The sequence below is a fragment of the Salmo trutta genome, chromosome 24, assembly GCF_901001165.1.
Source record: "Salmo trutta chromosome 24, fSalTru1.1, whole genome shotgun sequence".
In the NCBI taxonomy this organism is placed as follows: domain Eukaryota; kingdom Metazoa; phylum Chordata; class Actinopteri; order Salmoniformes; family Salmonidae; genus Salmo; species Salmo trutta.
The window spans coordinates 40364175-40390549 of NC_042980.1; the positions used below are offsets into that span (position 1 = coordinate 40364175).

At 41.9% G+C, this 26375-nt stretch overlaps 1 protein-coding gene across 1 annotated transcript; it reads right to left on the reverse strand.

The window, feature by feature from the left end:
- Window positions 1-799: 799 nt before the first annotated feature.
- Window positions 800-7961, reverse strand: LOC115161311 (norrin). The gene is made up of 3 exons (XM_029712198.1): window positions 7773-7961; window positions 6050-6274; window positions 800-1248 (listed from the first exon to the last, which is right to left on the reverse strand). Exons 2-3 carry the CDS (start codon window positions 6251-6253, stop codon window positions 1024-1026), a joined length of 429 nt encoding a protein of 142 aa, XP_029568058.1. The 5' UTR covers window positions 6254-6274; window positions 7773-7961; the 3' UTR covers window positions 800-1023.
- Between the last annotated feature and the right edge of the window lie 18414 nt (window positions 7962-26375).

Genomic DNA, 26375 nt, shown 5'->3' on the forward strand with positions numbered 1-26375 from the left:
CCATGCTGCTTTTAATTATGCATGTTGTGCTGTTGGGTTTTATGACGTCAGCACCATACATTTATAGATGTAATTAGTGGTGAGAGTGGGGAGATGGTGTGTGTAATTAGAGAGGTGATGAGTGATTGAATACGAGTGTATGCATATGCATATGTGTTGTTGTTGCTTGTAATGAGTGTTGAGAGTTTGGCTGAATTCGAAAAAGCAGTTAATTGTTTTTGGTTCTGAACACACTGGGGAGAAGACAGTGTTCTACAGGATTCTGGGAAATGTCATCTACCCTCGATGGATTAGCAGAACTAACTCCTTCTCGGAGCCTTGAGGAGCCCAGTGTTCTCTTGGTTGTAGACACACAGAATTTGGGAACAGGGTTCCTAATGGGTCTCAGGTTGGGGATTGAGCCACTGGATGAGGAACAGAAGCCCAGGTGAGTCTTGCTCCAGACTTATAGGTGGTATATTTAGAGGATTGACAAAGCAGTTTGGCAAAGAGTCAAGAAGAATGAAGGATCTCATGACTGACTTCTCAGTCAGGTCTAGAAACATGTAGAACCATGAAATGGTACATTCCTCCAGGTGAGGGACACACATTGGTGGTAGATGAGGTGAGTACTATGGAAAGGGCGAAAGCGAGTTGGTAGAAATGCGCTATATAAATCCAATCCATTATTATTATTGGTTCAGAAATCTCCCGCCCTCCCTAAGAACACCATTCTAAAAGGCAGATAGTTGTTGGGGCGCTGGAGTCCTCATCACAAACAGGCATGACGGTTCTAGATTCGTCCTAGCCTATACTCTCAGGTTCTAGAGTTCTGTTGGGCTCTAAGGGCTCCACTACTTGCAAATGAAGGCCAGGGCTCGGTCCATGGGTCGGGCCTGGACTTATAGATTCTACAAAGGTGCAGATTCTTCTAATTTACAAGTTCTAGGATTCCACTCCTCACAGCTGTCGACTCACAGGTGCAGAAACTTTCTCAAGGAGATAGAGTTCTAAAGTAAAAAAAAAAAATGTATTTTTCCCAGCTCAGCTGCACTCCTCACAGTTGCAGGCGAGGATGTAGCGGTAGGTTGCTGTGATGCGGGTCCCTCCGGCGCAGCGGAGCCTCACAGCCTTCAGCTTGGAGGTGTGGGGCTTGCAGCAGAAACAGGTACTCTTGAAGGGCTGCTTCAACACAGAGCTGAAGGAGATGAGAGGGTCAGAGCGGGACGTGTGGCTGCAGTGCCCCTCGCACCGAGCTAGCAACACCATCTGGAGAGGAGGAAGGGGAGGAGAGGAGAGGAGAGGGGGAGAGGAGCAGAGGAGAGGAGAGAGAAGGAGAGGAGAGGAGAGAGAAGGGGAGGAGAGGAGAGGAGAGGGGGGAGAGGAGCAGAGGAGAGGAGAGAGAAGGAGAGGAGAGGAGAGGAGAGGAGAGGAGAGGAGAGGAGAGAAAACATACATGAGTACTTCAAGGGAGTTTAGAAAACAATAAAGTTATGTTAACCTGTGCAAAGAGCTGTAGCCTATATAGTCACTGTCCCAGTCAGGCTTTGTATTCTCTAGTGTAATCTAAAGCCTGCAGTCTGACTCAATCTGTGGCCTGGCACATGCAGTAATAGGAGTTAGGCTAGTCTGTCTCACTGTTAACACTGAAAGCTCTGAGTTAGTCTCACACACACACACACTCACATGTAAATCACATGAGTAACCTCGCCTGAGACCTGAAGACTTGTGTTAGCTCCCTGAGCGCTTTGTAGCGTAACAGCAATGACACACCCGGTATCATCGCCCTAATTAGTGATGTTGTTTGTTTTAATGGCTCAGCCTCCCCACTGTGTGTCTGTCAGAGGAACACAACATGGATGACCCATTTCACTGTGTTCCTAGCTACACAACATGGATGACCTGTTTCACTGTGTTTCTAGCTACACAACATGGATGACCCATTTCACTGTGTTCATAGCTACACAACATGGATGACCTGTTTCACTGTGTTCCTAGCTACACAACATGGATGACCTGTTTCACTGTGTTCCTAGCTACACAACATGGATGACCTGTTTCACTGTGTTTCTAGCTACACAACATGGATGACCCATTTCACTGTGTTCATAGCTACACAACATGGATGACCTGTTTCACTGTGTTCCTAGCTACACAACATGGATGACCCATTTCACTGTGTTCATAGCTACACAACATGGATGACCTGTTTCACTGTGTTCCTAGCTACACAACATGGATGACCTGTTTCACTGTGTTCATAGCTACACAACATGGATGACCTGTTTCACTGTGTTCATAGCTACACAACATGGATGACCTGTTTCGCTGTGTTCCTAGCTACACAACATGGATTACCTGTTTCACTGTGTTCATGGCTACACAACATGGATGACCTGTTTCACTGTGTTCATAGCTACACAACATGGATGACCTGTTTCACTGTGTTCCTAGCTACACAACATGGATGACCTGTTTCACTGTGTTCCTAGCTACACAACATGGATGACCTGTTTCACTGTGTTCATAGCTACACAACATGGATGACCCATTTCACTGTGTTCATAGCTACACAACATGGATGACCCGTTTCACTGTGTTCATAGCTACACAACATGGATGACCTGTTTCACTGTGTTCATAGCTACACAACATGGATGACCTGTTTCACCGTGTTCATAGCTGATCCTCATCTACAGGTGATGGTCTGCCTGCAATGTGACCACTTTCCACTGCACACACACACACACACACACACACACACACACACACACACACACACACACACACACACACACACACACACACACACACACACTGTAAATGGACTCCTGTGTCATGTCCCCTGTCAACTGCCTCGTGTCTCTCTAACAATAGCTAGGGCCAGGGGATATAAACAAAAGTTAAAAAAGCAATAAAAAATGAACAGTAAACATTACACTCGCAGAAGTTCCAAAAGAATAAAGACATTTCAAATGTCATATTATGTATATATACAGTGTTGTAACGATGTGCAAATAGTTAAAGTGCAAAAGGGAAAATAAATAAACATAAATATAGGTTGTATTTACAATGGTGTTTGTTCTTCACTGGTTGCCCTTTTCTTGTGGAAACAGGTCACAAATCTTGCTGCTGTGACGGCACAATGTCCTGTTTCACCAAGTAGATATGGGAGTTTATCCAAATTGGATTTGTTTTTTGAATTCTTTGTGGGTCTGTGTAATCTGAGTCTCTAATATGGTCACACATTTGACAGGAGGTTAGGAAGTGCAGCTCAGTTTCCAATTCATTTTGTGGGCAGTGTGCACATAGCCTGTCTTCTCTTGAGATCCAGGTCTGCCTATGGCGGCCTTTCTCAATAGCAAGGCTATGCTCACTGAGTCTGTACATAATCAAAGATTTCCTTAAGTTTGGGTCAGTCACAGTGGTCAGGTATTCTGCCACTGTGAATTCTCTGTTTAGGGCCAAATAGCATTCCAGTTTGCTCTGTTTTTTTGTAAATTCTTTCCAATTTGTCAAGTAATTCTCTTTTTGTTTTCTTATGATTTGGTTGGGTCTAATTGTGTTTCTGTCCTGGGGCTCTGTGGGGTCTGTTTGTGTTTGTGAACAGAGCCCAAGGACCAGAGGTTCATCTCTCTGTAGGTGATGGCTTTGTTATGGAAGGTTTGGGAATCGCTTCCTTTAAGGTGGTTGTAGAATTGAACGGCTATTTTCTGGATTTTGATAATTAGCGGGTATCGGCCTAATTGTGCTCTGCATGCATTATTTGGTGATTTACGTTGTACACGGAGGATATTTTTGCAGAATTCTGCATGCAGAGTCTCAATTTGGTGTTTGCCCCTTTTTGTGAATTATTGGTTGGTGAGTGGACCCCAGACCTCACAACCATAAAAGGCAATGGGTTGTATAACTGATTCAAGTATTTTTAGCCAGATCCTAATTCATATGTCAAATTTGATGTTTTATGCCCTTCTTGCCTTGTCTCTCAGATCGTTCACAGCTTTGTGGAAGTTACCTGTGGCGCTGATGTGACTCTCTCTGACTCTCTCTGTGTCTCTCTGTCTGACTCTCTCTGTGTCTCTCTCTCTGACTCTCTCTCTCTCTGTCTCTCTCTCTGTCTCTCTGACTTTCTCACTCTCTGACTCTCTCTCTTTCTCGCTCTCTCCGACCCTCTCTCTCTGACTCTTTCTCTCTCTGACTCTCACTCTCTCTGACTCTCCCTCTGACTCTTTCTGACTCTCTCTCTCTGACTCTGACTCTCTCTCTACCTTTGGCTAAAGCCTGTCTCTGGCCAGGGTATATGACACATATACACACACACACACACACTTGTTGGCGATGACTGCACGGGAGTTGGCAGCCACTTTAGGAACATGTGTCTTCCTTCTGAGGACTAGAAGATGAGCTATCAGCTAGGAAGTGTTTTAGTATTTTCACAGAGAGAGGTTGGGAGGTGAGGGCTTTGTGTCAGTGTTTGTTGGGGGGGAAGAGAAGAGGGGAGATAAGGAGAGGGGAGAAGAGGAGAAAAGAGGAGAAAAGAGGAGAGGGAGAGGAGAGGGAGAGGAGAGGGAGGGGAGAGGAGAGGAGAGGAGAGGAGAGGGTGAGAAGGGCCTGGAGATTGGCAACAGCATGGCAAGATGACAACAGCTGGGCACTCACCCAACCACCCACTTATAGACACACAAACACCTGCACACATGTATGGACAGTTGCAAACACTTACAGACGCATCAACAGTCAGGCACACACACACACAAACATGTAGGAAATGGACTCATGGTGGGAGGGAGAGGGGGAAGAATAGAAAGACAGAATGACAGCCCCCCTCCATTAACAGTCCCCTGTGAGGGATCACTTACACTCATTTAAACCCGTTTACATCAGGAACTGTCACTCACTACTACACATCCCCAGTGTCACTCATCACTACAGATCCCCAGTGCTGTCCTGGCTACATGCCTTATATTATGCCTCAGGGAGGGAAAGAGAAACTAACTCTCTCCTCATTTTTTAAAATGTTCCCTTTTTTAACTAGGCAAGTCAGTCAAGAACAAATTCTTATTTACAATGACGGCCTACCCCGGTCAAACGACGTCGGGCCAATTGTGCACCGCCCTATGGGACTCCCAATCACAGCCGGATGTGATTCAGCCTGGATTTGAACCAGGGGCTGTAGTGATGCCTCTTGCACTGAGATAGACCGCTATGCCACTTGGGAGGGTTACTAGGGTTACTCCTGTTTGCCAGAATCTTTTTCCAGTCTCTCTTCTTTCTCTCTTTCTATTAGACCTCTCTCTCTCACCTCTCTTTCCGTCTTTCTCTTTCTCTCCACTCTCTTCCCTCTCTCCGTCTCTATCTCTCCCCCCTCTCTTTATCTCTGCCTTCCGCATCTCTCTCACTCTCTCTCTCTGTCTGGTCTAGGTGAGTCACACTGCTGTTGAGTGAGGTGTTGGATGTGGGCCACACTGCAGACATTTGCTGCTCTCTCTCTCTGTGGGGGCTTGTTTTATTTTTGTCTGGGTTGAGGAACTCACAGAGACAGTGAGAGACAGAGGGAGAGACAGAGAGAGAAAGAGAGAGACAGTGAAAGAGAGGGACATACAGACACAGTGAGAGGGACAGATAGACAGAGAAGGAAAGAGTGAAAAATCACCTGCACACTACTCATTAGAGAGAGTTCCCTGTCTGTAGTCCCAGGGGTCTGCTTTGGAGGTTTGGGGCAGATCTCTGTTCTGATATTTCTCATGTAAAAGCTCCTGCTCCTTTGTCAGCTGGACTGGCCCTGTTATCTTAAACAGCTTCTTAGCAGGAAGACTAGGGGTGGATGACTGGATTGGCTTACTGTGTGTGTGTGTGTGTGTGTGTGTGTGTGTGTGTGTGTGTGTGTGTGTGTGTGTGTGTGTGTGTGCATATGTGTTTGTTTTGATTTACAGGAAGGTCTGACCTTTATCATTAGGTATCTGCTAGTGTATCGTTGTCTGCTCGTGAAAGAGTGTGTGTGTACATTCTAGTGTGTGTGTGGGGGGGGGGGGGGGGGGGGGGTTGGGGGGGGCACATTCAGCTGACTTACATTGGAGTTGCACTTGTACATGGAGTGTGTGATGGTCTCCACGAAGTGATGCCTCATACAGCGGTCTGGTTCTTTGTCTCCATGGTGTGTGCTGTGTCCGCTCTCCGTCTTACTGCTGCTGGCCTGCACTACCACCACTAGGGGGCAGAAGACCAGCAACAGCAGCAGCCCTGAGGGGGGAGAAAGGGGGGCTGGGGGCCGCATACTGGCGCCAGGGAGGGCTGGCTAGGAAGTGGGAAGGGTGTAGGGATTAGGGGGTAAAGTCAAAGTGGCATGGAGGAATTTCAGAGGGAGACACACAGAGGGTGAGAGAGGGACACCCTCTTTCTTTCTCCCTGTCCACTCCTTTTTATGCCTCTCTGTTTGTCTGTTTGCATCTCTTCTCACTGGGAGTGACTTTTTTCTCTCTGTTTCGGTTTTTTATTCTCTTTACTGACGTGATGGAGTGAGGCTTTCCCTGCTTCTCTCTCTATAATGGCAGTGTAAACCCCAATGTGCTGTCATTACTCAATTTTTTTTAGGAAACCTGTTGCACTTATTAATATGTCTGAGTAGCCTACAGTTACTTAAAATGATTTTGTAGTCGTTACTAAAACCGATAGAGTCACTGTGACCCTGTAGGACACGTGTCAAACTCATTCCACGTTGGGCCGTGTGTCTGCGGGTTTTTGCTCCTCCCTTGTACTTGATTGATGAATTAAGATCACTAATTAGTGGTTGTCTAGGGCTTAATTGAAAGGAACAACTACTCATTCCATGCAGACACTAAGCCCTCCATGGAATGAGTTCGACACCCCTGCTGTAGGGGTCCAGATTTGAGTTGTATCAGCTTGAACATTTTGAGAAACGCCCCAGCTAAGCTACGCCTCCAATATAATTTCCCAGTGTGATTTGTCTTTTCGAGTGAATTGTAGGGTTACCACCCATGACTGTATTTGTTAGTGACAGAGACATGGTTGTTGAATTCATTCATTTTCAGTTCTGTGGCCTTCACCAAACAAGTTCCTAAGTGAACGTTGTCATTAAACTCTGTAGGACAATATATTACATAGCTTATAAGGCCTTATTTTGAGGCCTATCTTCACCCTAATACAGTGGCCTGAAACTCATGGTTTACAAGCCAAATCAGGCCTACAAGTAGGGTTGCATAATTCTGCTAACTTTCCTCACATTTTCAGGAATCAGCCAACCAGGATTTCTGAAATACATGGGAAATTTACGAGACTTTTTCAGTCCTACCTGCAAGTCACATTATGCTGGCTTGCAAAGTGATGTGCCATTCCTATTGGAATCCTGATCTTTGTTATCAAAAAGGAATCCTGAGCTTTGTTATCAAAAAGCATTATTATTCACCCGCAACCAGCATTTATAATGACTGCCAGGGTTAAGAACTGTATGAGGAGACTACCTAAGCCATTTAAACTGGAACAACCATTTCAGTAACGGGTGCAAACAAATTTACCTAAATGATTTGATTAGTTTACAAAAATGTATGTTATTTATCTTTGTGTAGCATAAGATGAATCTATCATTCAATGAACATGCAAAAACACAGATATTTAGAACATTCCCAAAAATATGCCTGCAGTAGAGCATGCTGGGTAAAACATTTCCTTTGTTATCATAACTTTAAAAAAAAAATTGAGTTGATGTGACTTTGAGTCAGATCCACATAAACATTTTAAGTAATAATGACTTTTCATCAACTTTGAGTTCAACTTACTAGAAGTATTTGAGTTCAAAATGCGTCAGGGTTTACAGTGGGTGTTGGTGTGGAGCTCCTAGCCTTGGCCCAGGGTGCTGCTGGGGGGGAGGGAGGCTGGTCTGTGGATCCTCCTAGCCTTGGCCCAGGGTGCTGCTGGGGGGGAGGGAGGCTGGTCTGTGGATCCCCCTAGCCTTGGCCCAGGGTACTGCTGGGGGGGGGGGGAGGCTGGTCTGTGGATCCTCCTAGCCTTGGCCCAGGGTACTGCTGGGGGGGGGGGGGGGGAGGCTGGTCTGTGGATCCTCCTAGCCTTGGCCCAGGGTGCTGCTGGGGGGGAGGGAGGCTGGTCTGTGGATCCTCCTAGCCTTGGCCCAGGGTGCTGCTGGGGGGGAGGTAAGCTCTTCTGTTGGTCCTCTTCCTGGACCTCTCCATCTCTCCTGTCTATTGGTCTGGATCTGGGAAGAGAAGAGAAGGAGAGAAAGACGGGAGGAGAGGTGGGTCATCTCTATTTTCTGAAGCCCTTTTCTCAAACTAAGACATTAAGGTGAAAAGTACTGTGTGGTTTATATAATTCCCCTTTAATCAGGGAATGATTCAGACCTGGGACACTAGGTGAGTAGAATCCCTGGCCAATCGGTGGTATGAATTAATACATTTACAGAAGAGCTCCGGACCTTTGTGTTTTTCTCTGGCTCCTCATGGACTACACACAAGGGATAGATCGTTTCCAAACGTTTGTGATTTATACTGTTACAGTAGCTATTGAAGTCATAGCAGGAAATGGTAGGATCTCAATTGATTCCACAGCTATTTGTGTTTTCAAATCCTTTCTAGTTCTTTCTAGTCCTGTCTAGTCATGTACATGTAGGTAGAGTGATTAAAGTGACTATGCATAGATGATAACAACAGAGAGTAGCAGCGGTGTAAAAGAGGGGAGGGGGCAATGCAAATAGTCTGGGTAGCCATTTGATTAGGTGTTCAGGAGTCTTATGGCTTGTGGGAAGAAGCTGTTTAGAAGCCTCCTGGACCTAGATTTGGCGCTCCAGTACCGCCTGCCGTGCGATAGCAGAGAGAACAGTCCATGACGAGAGTGGCTGGAGTGTTGACAATTTTTTGGGCCTTCCTCTGACATGAGGATGATGATGATGATGCTGATGACTACAATGATAACTATGACAACTATGATAACTATGGAAACGATGACAACGATAACACCGGTTGCTATGCCAGGCAGGTATGTGTGATGTTGAAAGGAGCAGTGGGATAAACAACCGCGAAGGCTGGGAGTCTGAGAGGTAGAGGTAGGCTGTTCTCCTCAGGAAGAATAGACTGTGATGTCTGCTGTGCTGTCTAAACCCTGTAGCAGCAGGTTACTGGCCAGCTAAACATCTCAGGGAGTATTTATTTTAACAGGCCACCTGATACTTCTATTCCTAACAGGAGGAATTACAAAGAAAAACACTAGGATGGATGGAGAGATGGAGGGAAGGAGGAATGGAGGGAAGGAGGAATGGAGGGAAGGAGGAATGGAGATAGGGGAGAGGGGGGGTTGTTTTAAATGAATATTTTATTCTGTGATTTTACAAATGAGGAAACCCTAGCAGAGTTGAGTGGAAAGGAAGAAAAATGTTAAACAATACTCTACATTATGTCTAAACAACAACAATACTCTACATTATGTCTAAACAACAACAATACTCTACATTATGTCTAAACAACAACAATACTCTACATTATGTCTAAACAACAACAATACTCTACATTATGTCTAAACAACAACAATACTCTACATTATGTCTAAACAACAACAATACCCTACATTATGTCTAAACAACAACAATACTCTACATTATGTCTAAACAACAACAATACTCTACATTATGTCTAAACAACAACGATACCCTACATTATGTCTAAACAACAACAATACTCTACATTATGTCTAAACAACAACAATACTCTACATTATGTCTAAACAACAACAATACTCTACATTATGTCTAAACAACAACAATACTCTACATTATGTCTAAACAACAACAATACTCTACATTATGTCTAAACAACAACAATACTCTACATTATGTCTAAACAACAACAATACTCTACATTATGTCTAAACAACAACAATACTCTACATTATGTCTAAACAACAACAATACTCTACATTATGTCTAAACAACAACAATACACTACATTATGTCTAAACAACAACAATACTCTACATTATGTCTAAACAACAACAATACTCTACATTATGTCTAAACAACAACGATACTCTACATTATGTCTAAACAACAACGATACTCTACATTATGTCTAAACAACAACGATACCCTACATTATGTCTAAACAACAACGATACCCTACATTATGTCTAAACAACAACAATACCCTACATTATGTCTAAACAACAACAATACCCTACATTATGTCTAAACAACAACGATACTCTACATTATGTCTAAACAACAACAATACTCTACATTATGTCTAAACAACAACAATACTCTACATTATGTCTAAACAACAACAATACCCTACATTATGTCTAAACAACAACAATACTCTACATTATGTCTAAACAACAACAATACTCTACATTATGTCTAAACAACAACAATACACTACATTATGTCTAAACAACAACAATACACTACATTATGTCTAAACAACAACAATACTCTACATTATGTCTAAACAACAACAATACCTACATTATGTCTAAACAACAACAATACCCTACATTATGTCTAAACAACAACAATACCTCTACATTATGTCTAAACAACAACAATACCCTACATTATGTCTAAACAACACGATACTCTACATTATGTCTAACAACAACATACTACATTATGTCTAAACAACAACAATACACTACATTATGTCTAAACAACAACAATACCCTACATTATGTCTAAACAACAACAATACTCTACATTATGTCTAAACAACAACAATACCCTACATTATGTCTAAACAACAACGATACTCTACATTATGTCTAAACAACAACAATACACTACATTATGTCTAAACAACAACAATACACTACATTATGTCTAAACAACAACAATACTCTACATTATGTCTAAACAACAACAATACTCTACATTATGTCTAAACAACAACAATACACTACATTATGTCTAAACAACAACAATACTCTACATTATGTCTAAACAACAACAATACTCTACATTATGTCTAAACAACAACAATACACTACATTATGTCTAAACAACAACAATACTCTACATTATGTCTAAACAACAACAATACTCTACATTATGTCTAAACAACAACAATACCCTACATTATGTCTAAACAACAACAATACTCTACATTATGTCTAAACAACAACGATACCCTACATTATGTCTAAACAACAACGATACCCTACATTATGTCTAAACAACAACAATACCCTACATTATGTCTAAACAACAACAATACCCTACATTATGTCTAAACAACAACGATACTCTACATTATGTCTAAACAACAACGATACTCTACATTATGTCTAAACAACAACAATACCCTACATTATGTCTAAACAACAACGATACCCTACATTATGTCTAAACAACAACAATACCCTACATTATGTCTAAACAACAACAATACCCTACATTATGTCTAAACAACAACGATACTCTACATTATGTCTAAACAACAACGATACTCTACATTATGTCTAAACAACAACAATACCCTACATTATGTCTAAACAACAACAATACCCTACATTATGTCTAAACAACAACAATACCCTACATTATGTCTAAACAACAACGATACCCTACATTATGTCTAAACAACAACGATACCCTACATTATGTCTAAACAACAACGATACCCTACATTATGTCTAAACAACAACAATACCCTACATTATGTCTAAACAACAACAATACTCTACATTATGTCTAAACAACAACAATACTCTACATTATGTCTAAACAACAACAATACCCTACATTATGTCTAAACAACAACGATACCCTACATTATGTCTAAACAACAACAATACCCTACATTATGTCTAAACAACAACGATACTCTACATTATGTCTAAACAACAACGATACCCTACATTATGTCTAAACAACAACGATACCCTACATTATGTCTAAACAACAACAATACCCTACATTATGTCTAAACAACAACAATACCCTACATTATGTCTAAACAACAACGATACCCTACATTATGTCTAAACAACAACGATACTCTACATTATGTCTAAACAACAACGATACCCTACATTATGTCTAAACAACAACGATACCCTACATTATGTCTAAACAACAACGATACCCTACATTATGTCTAAACAACAACAATACACTACATTATGTCTAAACAACAACGATACCCTACATTATGTCTAAACAACAACAATACTCTACATTAATTCTAAACAACAACGATACTCTACATTATGTCTAAACAACAACGATACCCTACATTATGTCTAAACAACAACAATACCCTACATTATGTCTAAACAACAACAATACTCTACATTATGTCTAAACAACAACAATACTCTACATTATGTCTAAACAACAACAATACTCTACATTATGTCTAAACAACAACAATACACTACATTATGTCTAAACAACAACGATACTCTACATTATGTCTAAACAACAACGATACCCTACATTATGTCTAAACAACAACGATACCCTACATTATGTCTAAACAACAACAATACACTACATTATGTCAAAACAACAACAATACCCTACATTATGTCTAAACAACAACAATACCCTACATTATGTCTAAACAACAACGATACTCTACATTATGTCTAAACAACAACGATACCCTACATTATGTCTAAACAACAACAATACACTACATTATGTCAAAACAACAACAATACCCTACATTATGTCTAAACAACAACAATACCCTACATTATGTCTAAACAACAACAATAACCTACATTATGTCTAAACAATGACAATACCCTACATTATGTCTAAACAACAATTTATTTCACCTTTATTTAACCAGGTAGGCAAGTTGAGAACAAGTTCTCATTTACAATTGCGACCTGGCCAAGATAAAGCAACAACATAGAGTTACACATGGAGTAAAACAAACATACAGTCAATAATATAGTAGAAAAATAAGTCTATGTACAAAGTGAGCAAATGAGGTGAGATAAGGGAGGTAAAGGCAAAAAAGGCCAGGGTGGCGAAGTAAATACAATATAGCAAGTAAAACACTGGAATGGTAGATTTACAGTGGAAGAAAGTGCAAAGTAGAAATATAAATAATGGGGAGCAAAGGAGCAAAATAAATAAATAAATAAATACAGTAGGGGAAGAGGTAGTTGTTTGGGCTAAATTATAGATGGGCTATGTACAGGTGCAGTAATCTGTGACCTGCTCTGACAGCTGGTGCTTAAAGCTAGTGAGGGAGATAAGTGATTCCAGTTTTAGAGTTTTTTGTAGTTCGTTCCAGTCACTGGCAGCAGAGAACTGGAAGGAGAGGTGGCCGAAGGAGGAATTGGCTTTGGGGGTGACCAGAGAGATATACCTGCTGGAGTGCGTGATACGGGTGGGTGCTGAGATAAGGGGGAACTTTACCTAGCAGGGTCTTGTAGATGACCTGGAGCCAGTGGGTTTGGCGACGGGTATGAAGCGAAGGCCAGCCAACGAGAGCATACAGGTCGCAGTGGTGAGTAGTGTATTGGGCTTTGGTGACAAAACAGATGGCACTGTGATAGACTGCATCCAATTTATTGAGTAAGATATTTTGTAAATGACATCGCCGAAGTCGAGGATCGGTAGGATGGTCAGTTTTACGAGGGTATGTTTGGCAGCATGAGTGAAAGATGCTTTGTTGCAAAATAGGAAGCCAATTCTAGATTTAACTTTGGATTGGAGATGTTTGATGTGAGTCTGGAAGGAGAGTTTACAGTCTAACCAGACACCTAGGTATTTGTAGTTGTCCACATATTCTAAGCCAGAACCGTCCAGAGTAGTGATGCTGGACGGGCGGGCAGGTGCAGGCAGCGATCGGTTGAAGAGCATGCATTTAGTTTTACTTATATTTAACAGCAGTTGGAGGCCACGGAAGGAGAGTTGTATGGTATTGAAGCTCATCTGGAGGGTAGTTAACACAGTGTCCAAATAAGGGCCAGAAGTATACAGAATGGTGTCGTCTGCGTAGAGGTGGATCAGAGTCAATACCATACATTATTATGTCAAAAGTCCCTCAATGATAATTTCCTCTGTAGGAACAGGTCAGTCCCTGATCTGGAGTCCTGTTACTGAGAGGGTCTCAAGACAGAGAGCCACGGCCTTCACTCACACACACACACACACACACACACACACACACACACACACACACTGCTTTCCCAAGCCCCCACACACCACCTCTCCATACACTCCCCCACCCCTCAACTGCCCAACAATCTCTTAACACCAATGAATGCCATTTGTCAGGAGAACAATAAAAAGCAAAATATCTCAGGGAAAGAAAAGTAAATCATGAATACAGATGAAAATATGTAGTATGGATGGCGGTGGCTTAGCAGTCGTGAGAGAACTTGTTGGGAGAGCAATTTGTTTTAATGAAAAGTCATTCCTGGAGGAGAAGAAAGGGTCTGGCTCGAGGTTGTTTGTGCTTGTATTGGGTTTCTTCTCTTTGTAATAAAATAACTGAGTTCTCTGTGTGTGTGTGCGTGTAGAGGGACTATGGGAATAACATTGGAGAGGCTGCCAGGTCACCCCAAGCATCACACACCCACGTGCTCCTTGCTCCCCCCACACACACAAAAACACACACACACGCACATATATATTGGACCAAGGTGCAGCGGGAACGTGTATACTCATCTTCTTTATTAAATCAAAAGAAGGAAAAACAAACAAATCACGTATACAAAACAACGAACGACACTAAACAGTCCTGTCAGGTGCACAGACACAAAACAGGAGACAAATACCCACAAATCCCATAGAAAAAACACCCCTCTTAAATAAGACCTTCAATTAGAAGTAACGAGGAGCAGCTGCTTCCAATTGAAGGTCAACCCCATTAACTAAACATAGAAATAGAAAGACTAGAACTAACATAGAAATAAACTAACAAGAACAGAGCCCAACAAACCCCGAAACACTTTAACCTGTTGGGGCTAGGGGGCAGTATTTGCACGGCCGGATAAAAAACGTACCCGATTTAAACTGGTTACTACTCTTGCCCAGAAACGAGAATATGCATATAATTAGTAGATTTGGATAGAAAACACTCTAAAGTTTCTAAAACTGTTTGAATGGTGTCTGTGAGTATAACAGAACTTATATGGCAGGCCAAAACCTGAGAAGATTCCATACAGGAAGTGCCCTGTCTGACAATTTGTTCTCCTTCTGTGGCATCTCTATCAAAAATACAGCATCGTGACATTTTCTAAGGCTTCCATTGGCTCTCAGAAGGTGCCAGAAAGTGGAATGACGTCTCTGCAGTCTCTGGGCGAAAAACAGCAGGAGTTTTTGTGAGTGGTCAGGCAGGGAACAATGACACGAGAGATGCGCGTCCACGAGAGGACTCCATGTTTTTCTTTCAGTCTATGAATGAATACAACGTCGCCCGGTTGGAATGTTATCGCTATTTTACGAGAAAAATAGCATAAAATTGATTTTAAACAGCGTTTGACATGCTTCGAAGTATGCGCGTCACCTTTCGGATTGTGACCTGAACGCACGAACAAAACGGAGCTATTTCAATATAACTATGGATTATTTGGAACCGAAACAACATTTGTTGTTGAAGTAGAAGTCCTGGGAGTGCATTCTGACGAAGAACAGCAAAGGTAATCCAATTTTTCTTATAGTAAATCTTCTTCGTCAGAATGCACTCCCAGGACTTCTACTTCAATAACAAATGTTGAATCATTGGATATTGGCGAGCGTTCCGCTAGCGGAACATCTAGATGTAAGAGGTTTGAAGGAGAGTCTTGTCTTTAAAATGGTGTAAAATAGTCATATGTTTGAGAAATTGAAGTTATAGCATTTATGAGGTATTTGTATTTCGCGCCACGCGATTCCACTGGCTGTTGACTGTCCCACCTTGCCCAGGGAGGTTAAAGTGTGTGTGTGTTATGTGTGTGTAATAGTGTTTGTGTGTTATCGTGTGTGTGTGTGTGTGTGTGTGATAGTGTGTGTGTGTTATAGTGTGTGTGTGTGTGTTATAGTGTGTGTGTTATAGTGTGTGCGTGTGTTTTAGTGTGTGTGTGTTTGTGTGTGTGTGTGTGTTACAGTGTGCGTTTGTGTGTGTGTGTTATAGTGTGTGTTATAGTGTGTGTGTGTTATAGTGTGTGTGTTATAGTGTGTGCGTGTGTGTGTGTGTGTGTGTGATATAGTGTGTGTTTGTGTGTAGTATAGTAAATCTGAGTTTGGTGAGGGCCAACACACACACGATAACACAAACACACTATAACACACTAACAAACACACACACTATAACACAAACACACACACACACACACACACACACACAGTAACACACACACAGTAACACACACACACACACACTGTAACACACACACACTATAACACACACACACACACACACACACACAGTAACACACACACACACACACACTATTACACACACACACTGTAACACACACACACACTATAACACACACACACACTATAACACACACACACTGTAACACACACACACACACGCACACACTGTAACACACACACACACACACTATAACACACACACAATGTAACACACACTATAACACGACACACACACACTATAACACACACGCTCTATAAAACACACAATCTGACGTACAGACAGACAGACTGATTAATTTGTACGTAGAGAAAGACCAACGGACAGACAGAGTGACATACAGGCAGACAGACAGAGGGACATAGAGGCAGACAGACAGAGGGACATACAGGCAGACAGACAGAGGGACATACAGGCAGACAGACAGAGGGACATACAGGCAGACAGAGGGACAGAGGGACATAGAGGCAGACAGACAGAGGGACATACAGGCAGACAGACAGAGGGACATAGAGGCAGACAGACAGAGGGACATACAGGCAGACAGACAGAGGGACATAGAGGCAGACAGACAGAGGGACATAGAGGCAGACAGACAGAGGGACATAGAGGCAGACAGACAGAGGGACATACAGACAGACAGATGAAGGGACTGACGGACAGATGTCCCTATTTAGTTCACATTGGGTCAACCCTTAGTACCAATACGTCTGTATCTCTCTCTTTTTCCCCTGCTTTCCAGTTCTTGTTCACTCCACCCTTTTACAGAAATGCAGCTAATTAAAATTGTTTCAAAACTAATTCACAAGCAATAAACAGGCAATCATTCACCATAAATGACATTGACAAGCCGCCAGCCAGCCAGCCAGCCAGCCAGCCAGCCAGCCAGCCAGCCATGCTGCTCTGATGTAACTGGATAACTGTTTGCTATGCTTCAGCTCTATGCTATTCAAGTCGGGGATATCCCTGGGTGGAAGCTGACTACAGACGCTACTTAGTTGGTCTGTGATTGCCACTCATATGAGCTCAGTGATCTGGTGACACCAACACATGGTCTCGCAGGGCAGCTAGAGCAGAGAAGACTAGGGGCTTCCAGAACAATATGAGGACAATGAAGGGCTGGTGTGTGAGCGTACGTTGCGTGTTTCAAGTTTGTAGTTTTATTAGTCTTGTGTGTGTGCACGTGTAAGGGGAACCCTCAATCCCTGAGAGTAGTGGTTAGAGCGAGGGACACTTGTGTCTGAGAATGTGTGTGTGTGTGTGTGTGTGTGGTCTGTTTGAGTCCCCTTAATTGGGGGAATTGTTTGAGGGCAGAGGGCCAGAGAGGGGTAAGAGGCAGACTGCGGTCCTCTCCCCAAGCTCCCCTACATCTGCCCTGGACTCAGATTCATAGAACCCTGGTGGTACACAAAGAGCAGCTGGAGCCTCCGATCTCCTCTAAGCTGCTATTGATAGCTTGTAATGGCTCCAATTGTTGTAATAAACCATTCTCCCTCTCTCTGTCTAAGTTTCTCTCTATATCTCTCTCTCCCTCTCTCTGTCTCTCACTCTCTCTCTCCCTCTCTCTGTCTAACTTTCTCTCTATCTCTCCCTCTCTCTGTCTAACTCTCTCTCTCTGTCTAACTTTCTCTCTATCTCTCTCTCTGTCTAACTTTCTCTGTCTAACTTTCTCTCTGTCTCTCCCTCTCTCTCTCTGTGTAACTTTTTCTCTATCTCTCACTCTCTGTCTCTCAAATGTTTTTTTCAAATTCAAGCTGCTTTATTTGCATGAAAAACAGTGTCAATATTGCCAAAGCAACAATGTATACAATATACATTGTAATACAATTATAAACAATAACAGATAATAATATAAAATGGCAGTGAATAATAATACAAAATTAAATATAAAAATAATAACAATAAAATAGTAGTAAAATAATAGTAAAATAGTAGAATGTAATAAATATAAAAATCAAAATATGGAAATGAATCTATAACTAACTTATAACTAAATAACGGTCATCTTCACCATTACATCAGTACTACAACTACTATCATCATTACCACTACTACTACCACCATCACTAAACTGTTATCATTACCATTACTACCCATACCACTACTATTTGGAATGATAAACAATAATAATAATAGTAATAACAATAATAGTAATAATAAGTAAGTTACTGCTTACTATGCAGATGTTATTATTCAGTGTCCCTCAGGCTGTGGCAGGCAAATACATATTTGGCTGCAAGAGAAGCCATTGCTCCTTCGCCCATGAGTATTTTTAGTTTTTCCTCTGGGTTTAATAAGTTCAAATTTGGAATAAATGTAGTCATTTCTGTAAATAAGGAATCTCTTTGTGAGGAATATTTATCACAGTAAAGGAGAAAGTACATCTCTGTCTCTACCTCCCCTGTCGTGCAGTGACCACATACACGCTCCTGTTTGGGTAGCCATGTCTTTTTATGTCTGCCGGTTTCTATTGCCAATCGGTGGTCACTCAGCCTGTACTTGGTAAGGATCTGTCTCTGCCAGGTGGTCACTCAGCCTGTACTTGGTAAGGATCTGTCTCTGCCAGGTGGTCACTCAGCCTGTACTTGGTAAGGATCTGTCTCTGCCAGGTGGTCACTCAGCCTGTACTTGGTAAGGATCTGTCTCTGCCAGGTGGTCACTCAGCCTGTACTTGGTAAGGATCTGTCTCTGCCAGGTGGTCACTCAGCCTGTACTTGGTAAGGATCTGTCTCTGCTTCGTATCTCTGACAGAGTAGAGATAATCAGCCAATTCATATTCTCTGTTTAGGGTCAGGTAGCAATTTAGTCAGCTTTGGGATTTTGTTTCGTTTTTCCAATGTTGTAAATATGAGTCCTTTGATTGGTTCATGATTTTGTTTATTTGAATTCTTTATTTTGAAGCAGTGCTGGTGTCAGCTTGGTTGGTGAGGTCCAACACCAGCTGACTGAGAGGGCTCGTTTCTGGGCTCAGCTCTTGGGTTTGGAGTGCTTTAAATTGCAGACTTGAATTTGGACTTGAATTTAGATGTAGCCAACATTTTAATGATCTTTTCTGTATTTTCATTATTACTGGAAAGCGGCCCAATTCTGCCCTACATGCATTAGTTGGTGTATTTCTCTGGACTTGTAGGATTTTCCGACAGAATTCTGCATGTAGGGCTTTAATTGGATGTTTGTCCCACATTTTAAAGTCCAGTTTATTGAGTGGCCCCCAAACCTCACTTCCGTAAAGAGCTATTGGTAGGATTACACTGTCAAATATTTTGGTCCAAATTCTAATTGGGATGTTGATTTTGAATAATTTCATTTTTATTGCATACAATGCTCTGCGGGCTTTTTCTTTGAGTGCATTCACTGCCATATTAAAGTTTCCCGATGCAGATATGGTCAGACCAAGGTAGGTGTAATTTTTAGTGTGTTCAATGATGGTGTTGTTAAGGGTGAATTTATATTTGTGTTTCTGACATCTGGTTTTCTTTTGGAAAATCATGATTTTCGTTTTTTGGAAATTTACTGCCAGGGCCCAATTACGGCAATATTGCTCTAGAATATTAATGTTCTGTTGAAGACCTTCTTTGGTTGGTGATAGAAGTACCAAGTCATCAGCATATGGCAGGTATTTCACCTCTGTGTCAAATAGTGTGAGTCCTGGGGCTGGAGAATGGTCCAACATGTCTGCTAATTCATTGATATAAATGTTGAAAAGGTTTGGACTCAAACTGCAGCCTTGTCTCACACCTCGACATTGTGAAAATAATTCTGTTCTTTGGTTTTTGATTTTTATTGCACATTTATTTTCTGTGTACATACATTTTATTAAGTCATACACCTTACCACCAAGCCCACTTTGGAGAATTTTGTAGAATAGCCCTTCATGCCAAATAGAATCAAATGCTTTTTTAAAGTCAATAAAGCAAGCAAAGATTTTGCCCTCTTTTTTTTGGTGGATGTGTTTATTAATTAGTGTGTGTAAGGTGTATATATGGTCAGTAGTGCGATGGTTAGGGAGAAAGCCAATTTGACATTTACTTATTACATTTTTTTCTTGAAGAAAGGTTTGAATTCTTGAATTCAAAATGCTACAGAAAACCTTTCCCTGTTTACGCAAATTCCCCTGTAATTATTGGGGTCTGATTTGTTTCCACTTTTGTGGATAGGGGAGATGAGCCCCTGGTTCCAGATATCAGGGAAGCAGCCAGAAGTTAAAACCATGTCGAACAATTTAAGCACAGCATTTTGCAACTCAGGTGTGCTGTTTTTCAGCATTTCATTTCTGATGTTATCTAGACCTCAAGCCTTCTTTGATTTAATAGATTTGAGCTTTTCATTTAGTTCTTGTTGGGTTATTGGGTAATCTAATGTATTTTGGTTGTTTTTAATGACTGATTCAAGGATGTTCAATTGTTCTTTAATTTCTAAATGGTTCTGTTGTAAGTCTTTTTGTGGGATGTTTTTGTATAGATTATCAAAATACGTTTCCAAATTCCTACATCTTGTATGGCTAATTCTTGTGGCTTTGTTGTGCTTAAATTGTTCCACATGTCCCAGAACTGATTTTGGTCAATTGCGTTTTCAATTTCATCTCTCTCTCTGTGTGTCTCTCTCTCTCTCTCTCTCTCTCTCTGTGTGTCTCTCTCTCTCTCTCTCTCTCTCTGTGTGTCTCTCTCTCTCTCTGTGTCTCTCTCGCTCTCTCTCTCTGTGTCTCTCTCTCTCTCTCTCTCTCTCTCTGTGTCCTCTCTCTCTCTGTGTGTCTCTCTCTCTCTGTGTGTCTTCTCTCTCTCTCTGTGTTCTCTCTCTCTCTCTGTGTCTCTCTCTCTCTCTCTCTCTGTGTCTCTCTCTCTCTCTGTGTCTCTCTCTCTCTCTCTCTCGCTGTGTGTCTCTCTCTCTCTCTGTGTGTGTCTCTCTCTGTGTCTGTGTCTCTCTCTCTCTCTCTCTCTGTGTGTCTCTCTCTGTGTCTGTGTCTCTCTCTGTCTCTGTCTAACCTTCTCTCTGTCTCTGTCTAACCTTCTCTCTGTCTCTGTCTAAACGTCTCTCTGTCTAACCTTCTCTCACTCTCTCTGTCTCTGTCTAACCTTCTCTCTGTCTAACCTTCTCTCACTCTCTCTCTCTGTCACTCTCTCTCTGTCTAACCTTCTCTCTATCTCTCACTCTCTCTCTCTGTCACTCTCTCTCTCTGTCTAACCTTCTCTCTGTCTAACCTTCTCTCAATCTGTCACTCTCTCTCTCTGTCTAACTTTCTATCTATCTGTCACTCTCTCTCTCTCTCTCTGTCTAACTTTCTCTCTCTCTCTGTCTAACTTTCTCTCTCACTCTCTGTCTAACTTTCTCTCTTTCTCTCTCTCTCTCTCTCTCTCTCTGTCTAACTTTCTATCTCTCTATCTCTCTCTCTCTCTCTGTCTAACTTTCTCTCTGTCTCTCACTCGCTCTCTCGTTTCGCTCTCTCTCTCTCTGTCTAATTTTCTATCTATCTGTCACTCTCTCTCTCTCTCTCTCTCTCTCTCTCTCTCTCTCTCTCTCTCTGTCTAACTTTCTCTCTCTCTCTCTGTCTAACTTTCTCTCTCTCTCTCTCTCTCTCTCTCTCTCTCTCTCTCTCTCTCTCTCTCTCTCTCTCTCTCTCTCTCTCTCTCTCTCTCTCTCTCTCTCTCTCTCTCTCTCTCTCTCTCTCTCTCTCTCTCTCTCTCTCTCTCTCTCTCTCTCTCTCTCTCTCTCTCTCTCTCTCTCTCTCTCTCTCTCTCTCTCTCTCTCTCTCTCTCTCTCTCTCTCTCTCTCTCTCTCTCTCTCTCTCTCTCTCTGTCTAACTTTCTCTCTCTGTCTAACTTTCTCTCTGTCTCATTCTCTCTCTCTCACAGACACACAGGCACACACACACACATTCTATCCAGCGCCCCGCAGTCCCACTCCCTCTCCCGCTCTCTCCCTGTCTCTCTTCATCATCCATGTCAACTCTGGGGGACATTAAGTTTGAACTTTTCTACCACTCGATTTTTATGCGGAGATCTGAAATCCAAGGCAGTTTGAGGATTTCGGCCTTGTTATTTATCTGTGTTATGGTTGGCTGTTGGACTGTAACAGTCCCTTCTTATTACACCAAACAGCTACACAGGCAGTCCAATCCCATATGATACAATTGACTCATTCATGTTGAATTCAACTTTCAATTTGAATTTATTAAAGGAATCTACTTGGGTTTTATTTCCATTAGCCACAACATTAGCCACAACATCTTAGCCACAACATCTACTGATAACACCTATATAGTTGATAACTGAAGGGGATAAAGAAGTAGAATGCGCAGCTTTGAGCCCGTTAGGTACAGTATAATCAAATCAAATCAAATGTGTCACATGCGCCGAATTCAACGGGTGTAGACCGTACAGTGAAATGCTTATTTACAAGCCCTTAACCAACAAAACAGTTTTAAGAAAAATAAGTGTTATGTAAAAAATATATAAGTAAAAAAAAAATATATATGTATATATATATATAGAGAGTTGAAGTAGGAAGTTTACATACACTTAGGTTGGAATCATTAAAACTCGCTTTTCAACCACTCCACAAATTTCTTGTTAACAAACTATAGTTTTGGCAAGTCGGTTAGGACATCTACTTTGTGCAGGACACAAGTAATTTCTCTAACAAATGTTTACAGACAGATTATTTCACTTATAACTCACTGTATCACAATTCCAGTGGGTCAGAAGTTTACATACACTAAGTTGACTGTGCCTTTAAAGAGCTTGGAACATTACAGAAAATGATGTCATGGCTTTAGAAGCTTCTGATAGGCTAATTGACATCATTTGAGTCAATTGGAGGTGTACCTGTGGATGTATTTCAAGGCCTACCTTCAAACTCAGTGCCTCTTTGCTTGACATCATAGGAAAATCAAAAGAAATCAGCCAAGACCTCAGAAAAACAATTGTAGACCTCCACAAGTATGGTTCATCCTTTGGAGCAATTTCCAAATGCCTGAAGGTACCATGTTCATCTGTACAAACAATAGTACGCAAGTATAAACACTATGGGACCATGCAGCCATCATACCACTCAGGAAGGAGATGCGTTCTGTCTCCTAGAGATGAACGTACTTTGGTGTGAAAAGTGCAAATCAATCCCAGAACAACAGCAAAGGACCTTGTGAAGATGCTGGAGGAAACAGGTACAAAAGTATCTATATCCACAGTTAAACGAGTCCTATATCGACATAAACTGAAAGGCCACTCAACAAGGAAGAAGCCACTGCTCCAAAACCACCACAAAAAAGCCAGACTACAGTTTGCAACTGCACATGGGGACAAATATCGTACTTGGTCTGATGAAAGAAAAATAGAACTGTTTGGCCATAATAACCATCGTTATGTTTGGAGGAAAAGGGGGGAGGCTTGCAAGCCGAAGAACACCATCCCAACCGTGAAGCACGGGGGTGGCAGCATCATGTTGTGGGGGTGCTTTGCTGCAGGAGGGACTAGTGCACTTCACAAAATAGATGGCATCATGAGGGCGGAAAATTATGTGGATGTATTGAAGCAACAGCTCAAGACATCAGTCAGGAAGTTAAAGCTTGGTCGCAAATGGGTCTTCCAAATGTACAATGACCGTAAGCATACTTCCAAAGTTGTGGCAAAATGGCTTAAGGACAACAAAGTCAAGGTATTGGAGTGACCATCACAAAGCCCTGACCTCAATCCCATAGAAAATTTGAGGGCAGAACTGAAAACAACTGTGTGAGCAAGTAGGCCTACAAACCTGACTTAGTTACACCAGCTCTGTCAGGAGGAATGGGCCAAAATTCACCCAACTTATTGTGGGAATCTTGTGGAAGGCTACCCGAAACGTTTGACCCAAGTTAAACAATTTAAAGGCAATGCTACCAAATACTAATTGAGTGCATGTAAACTTCAGACCCACTGGGAATGTGATGAAAGAAAAAAAAGCTGAAATAAATCATTCTCTCTACTATTATTCTGACTTTTCACATTCTTAAAATAAAGTGGTGATCCTAACTGACCTAAGATAGGGACTTTTTACAAGGATTACATTTCAGGAATTGTGAAAAACTGAGTTTAAATGTATTTGGCTAAGGTGTATGTAAACTTTCGACTTCAACTGTGTGTATATATATACAAAATATATATATATATATATATAAGTAACAAAAAATTCAAGAGCAGCAGTAAAATAACAGTAGTAAGGCTATATAGAGGGGGTACCGGTACAGAGTCTATCAATGTGCGGTGGCACCAGTTACTCGAGGAAATTGAGGTAATATGTACATATAGGCAGAGATAAAGTGATTATGCGAATTGTCTTGGTAACCATTTGATTAGCTGTTCAGGAGTCTTATTGCTTGGGGGAAGAAGCTGTTAAGGAGCCTTTTGGACCTAGACTTGGCGCTCCGGTACCGCTTGCCGTGCGGTAGCAGAGAGAACAGTCCATAACTAGGGTGGCTGGAGTCATTGACAATTTTTAGGGCCTTCCTCTGACACCGCCTGGTTTAGAGGTCCTGGATGGCAGGAAGCTTTGCCTCAGTGATGTACTGGGCCGTACGCACGACCCTCTGTAGTGCCGAATCTTTTCAGTCTCCTGAGGGGGAATAGGCTTTGTCGTGCCCTCTTCACAACTGCCTTGGTGTGTTTGGACCATTCTAGTTTGTTGGTGATGTGGACACCAAGGAACTTGAAGCTCTCAACCTGCTCCACTACAGCCACGTTGATGAGAATGGGGCTGTGCTCCGCCCTCCTTTTCCTGTAGTCCATAATCATCTCCACGTTGAGGGAGAGGTTGTTATCCTTTCACCACACGGCCAGGTCTCTGACCTCCTCCCTATAGGCTCATTGTTGAAAATGTCAGTGAAGACACTTGCCAGTTGGTCAGCACGTGCTCAGAGTAAACATCCTGCTAATCAGCCAGAGCATTTAGAAAAGGAACTGAAGTTTCAACTGGTTGGGTTGCCATGTTGTCGAATGTTGAAAAGTGATGTCATTCACAACAAATAGGGAGCTATCCGATCAGCCAACATCAGCATAGCAGAAAATAACTCAAGCTGAGGTAATGTAGCTAACTTTACCTAGATAACTAACTAGCTAGCGAACTAGATTTGTTTATCTAAACCAATGTCAGCTAGCTAGTTTCATAATATGCTGGCTAGAAATTCCAAAGCATATCAATGTAATTAGGCGGCTGCTATCTGGCGATGTGATTTGCAACTTTGCAAGCTAACTGTCACAACTCCTACCGAAGGTGGCCCCCCCTCCTGCTCGGGTGGCGCTCGGCGGTCGTCGTCACCGGCCTACTAGCTGCCACTGATTCCCTTTTTGTTTTCCCCCCTTTTCATTTTTAGGTGCACCTGTTCCTAGTTGGGCTGATTAGCGGGCTTTATTAGCCAGCAGGCCCGCCTGCTCTTTGTGCGGGATTGTTTCTCTGTTTGCTTTGCTTGGTGACACTCTGATTTTGTATTTTGAGTAGTGCGTGTTTGCGCCAATAGTGTTTTATCCCCTGTGTTTGGGGCACCTTGTTTTGTTGTGCGCTTTGATCGCTGTTTTGGGAAGGCTTGTGTTTTAGCCGTTGTGCTTATTAAAGCCACTACCCTGTATCGCTGCTTCCTGCATTTGATTCCTGCAGTACGACACCCAAGCCTTACACTAACCTTAGTTTCGTTAGGTTACGTTAGCTAACATTAGCCAGCTAGCAAACTAACTACCGCAGAGGCTAACGTGACTGTGTTCTATTTAGAGTCTGATTCCATCAACATTTGCAGAGGATTCAACATGAAGCTCAGCATCAGAAACTAGTGTAAGTCACCTTCTAAAATTGTATTAAAATCAACTAAATATTTCTATGACTCAGATGAGCAAATAAATATATTGGTGCAAGGCATAAACATGTGTAACGGCTGTCTTTGGAAGAAGAAGACCAAGGTGCAGCGTGGAATTTGTTCATCTTTTATTTTGGATGAAAAAGGCACTTCACAAAGAAAAAACAAGAAAATGACAGCCAAACAGTTCTGTCATGTATAACAAAACTAAACAGAAATAAACGACCCACAAAACC

What these genes read in the sequence shown, in the direction of transcription:
- LOC115161311 (XM_029712198.1), bottom strand. Translation starts at nt 6,253, where the DNA reads ATGCGGCCCCCAGCCCCCCTTTCTCCCCCCTCAGGGCTGCTGCTGTTG. An exon ending in TGTACAAGTGCAACTCCAAT is followed by an intron (nt 1,249 to 6,049) that starts GTAAGTCAGCTG and finishes CCTCCTCTCCAG; the next exon opens with ATGGTGTTGCTAGCTCGGTG.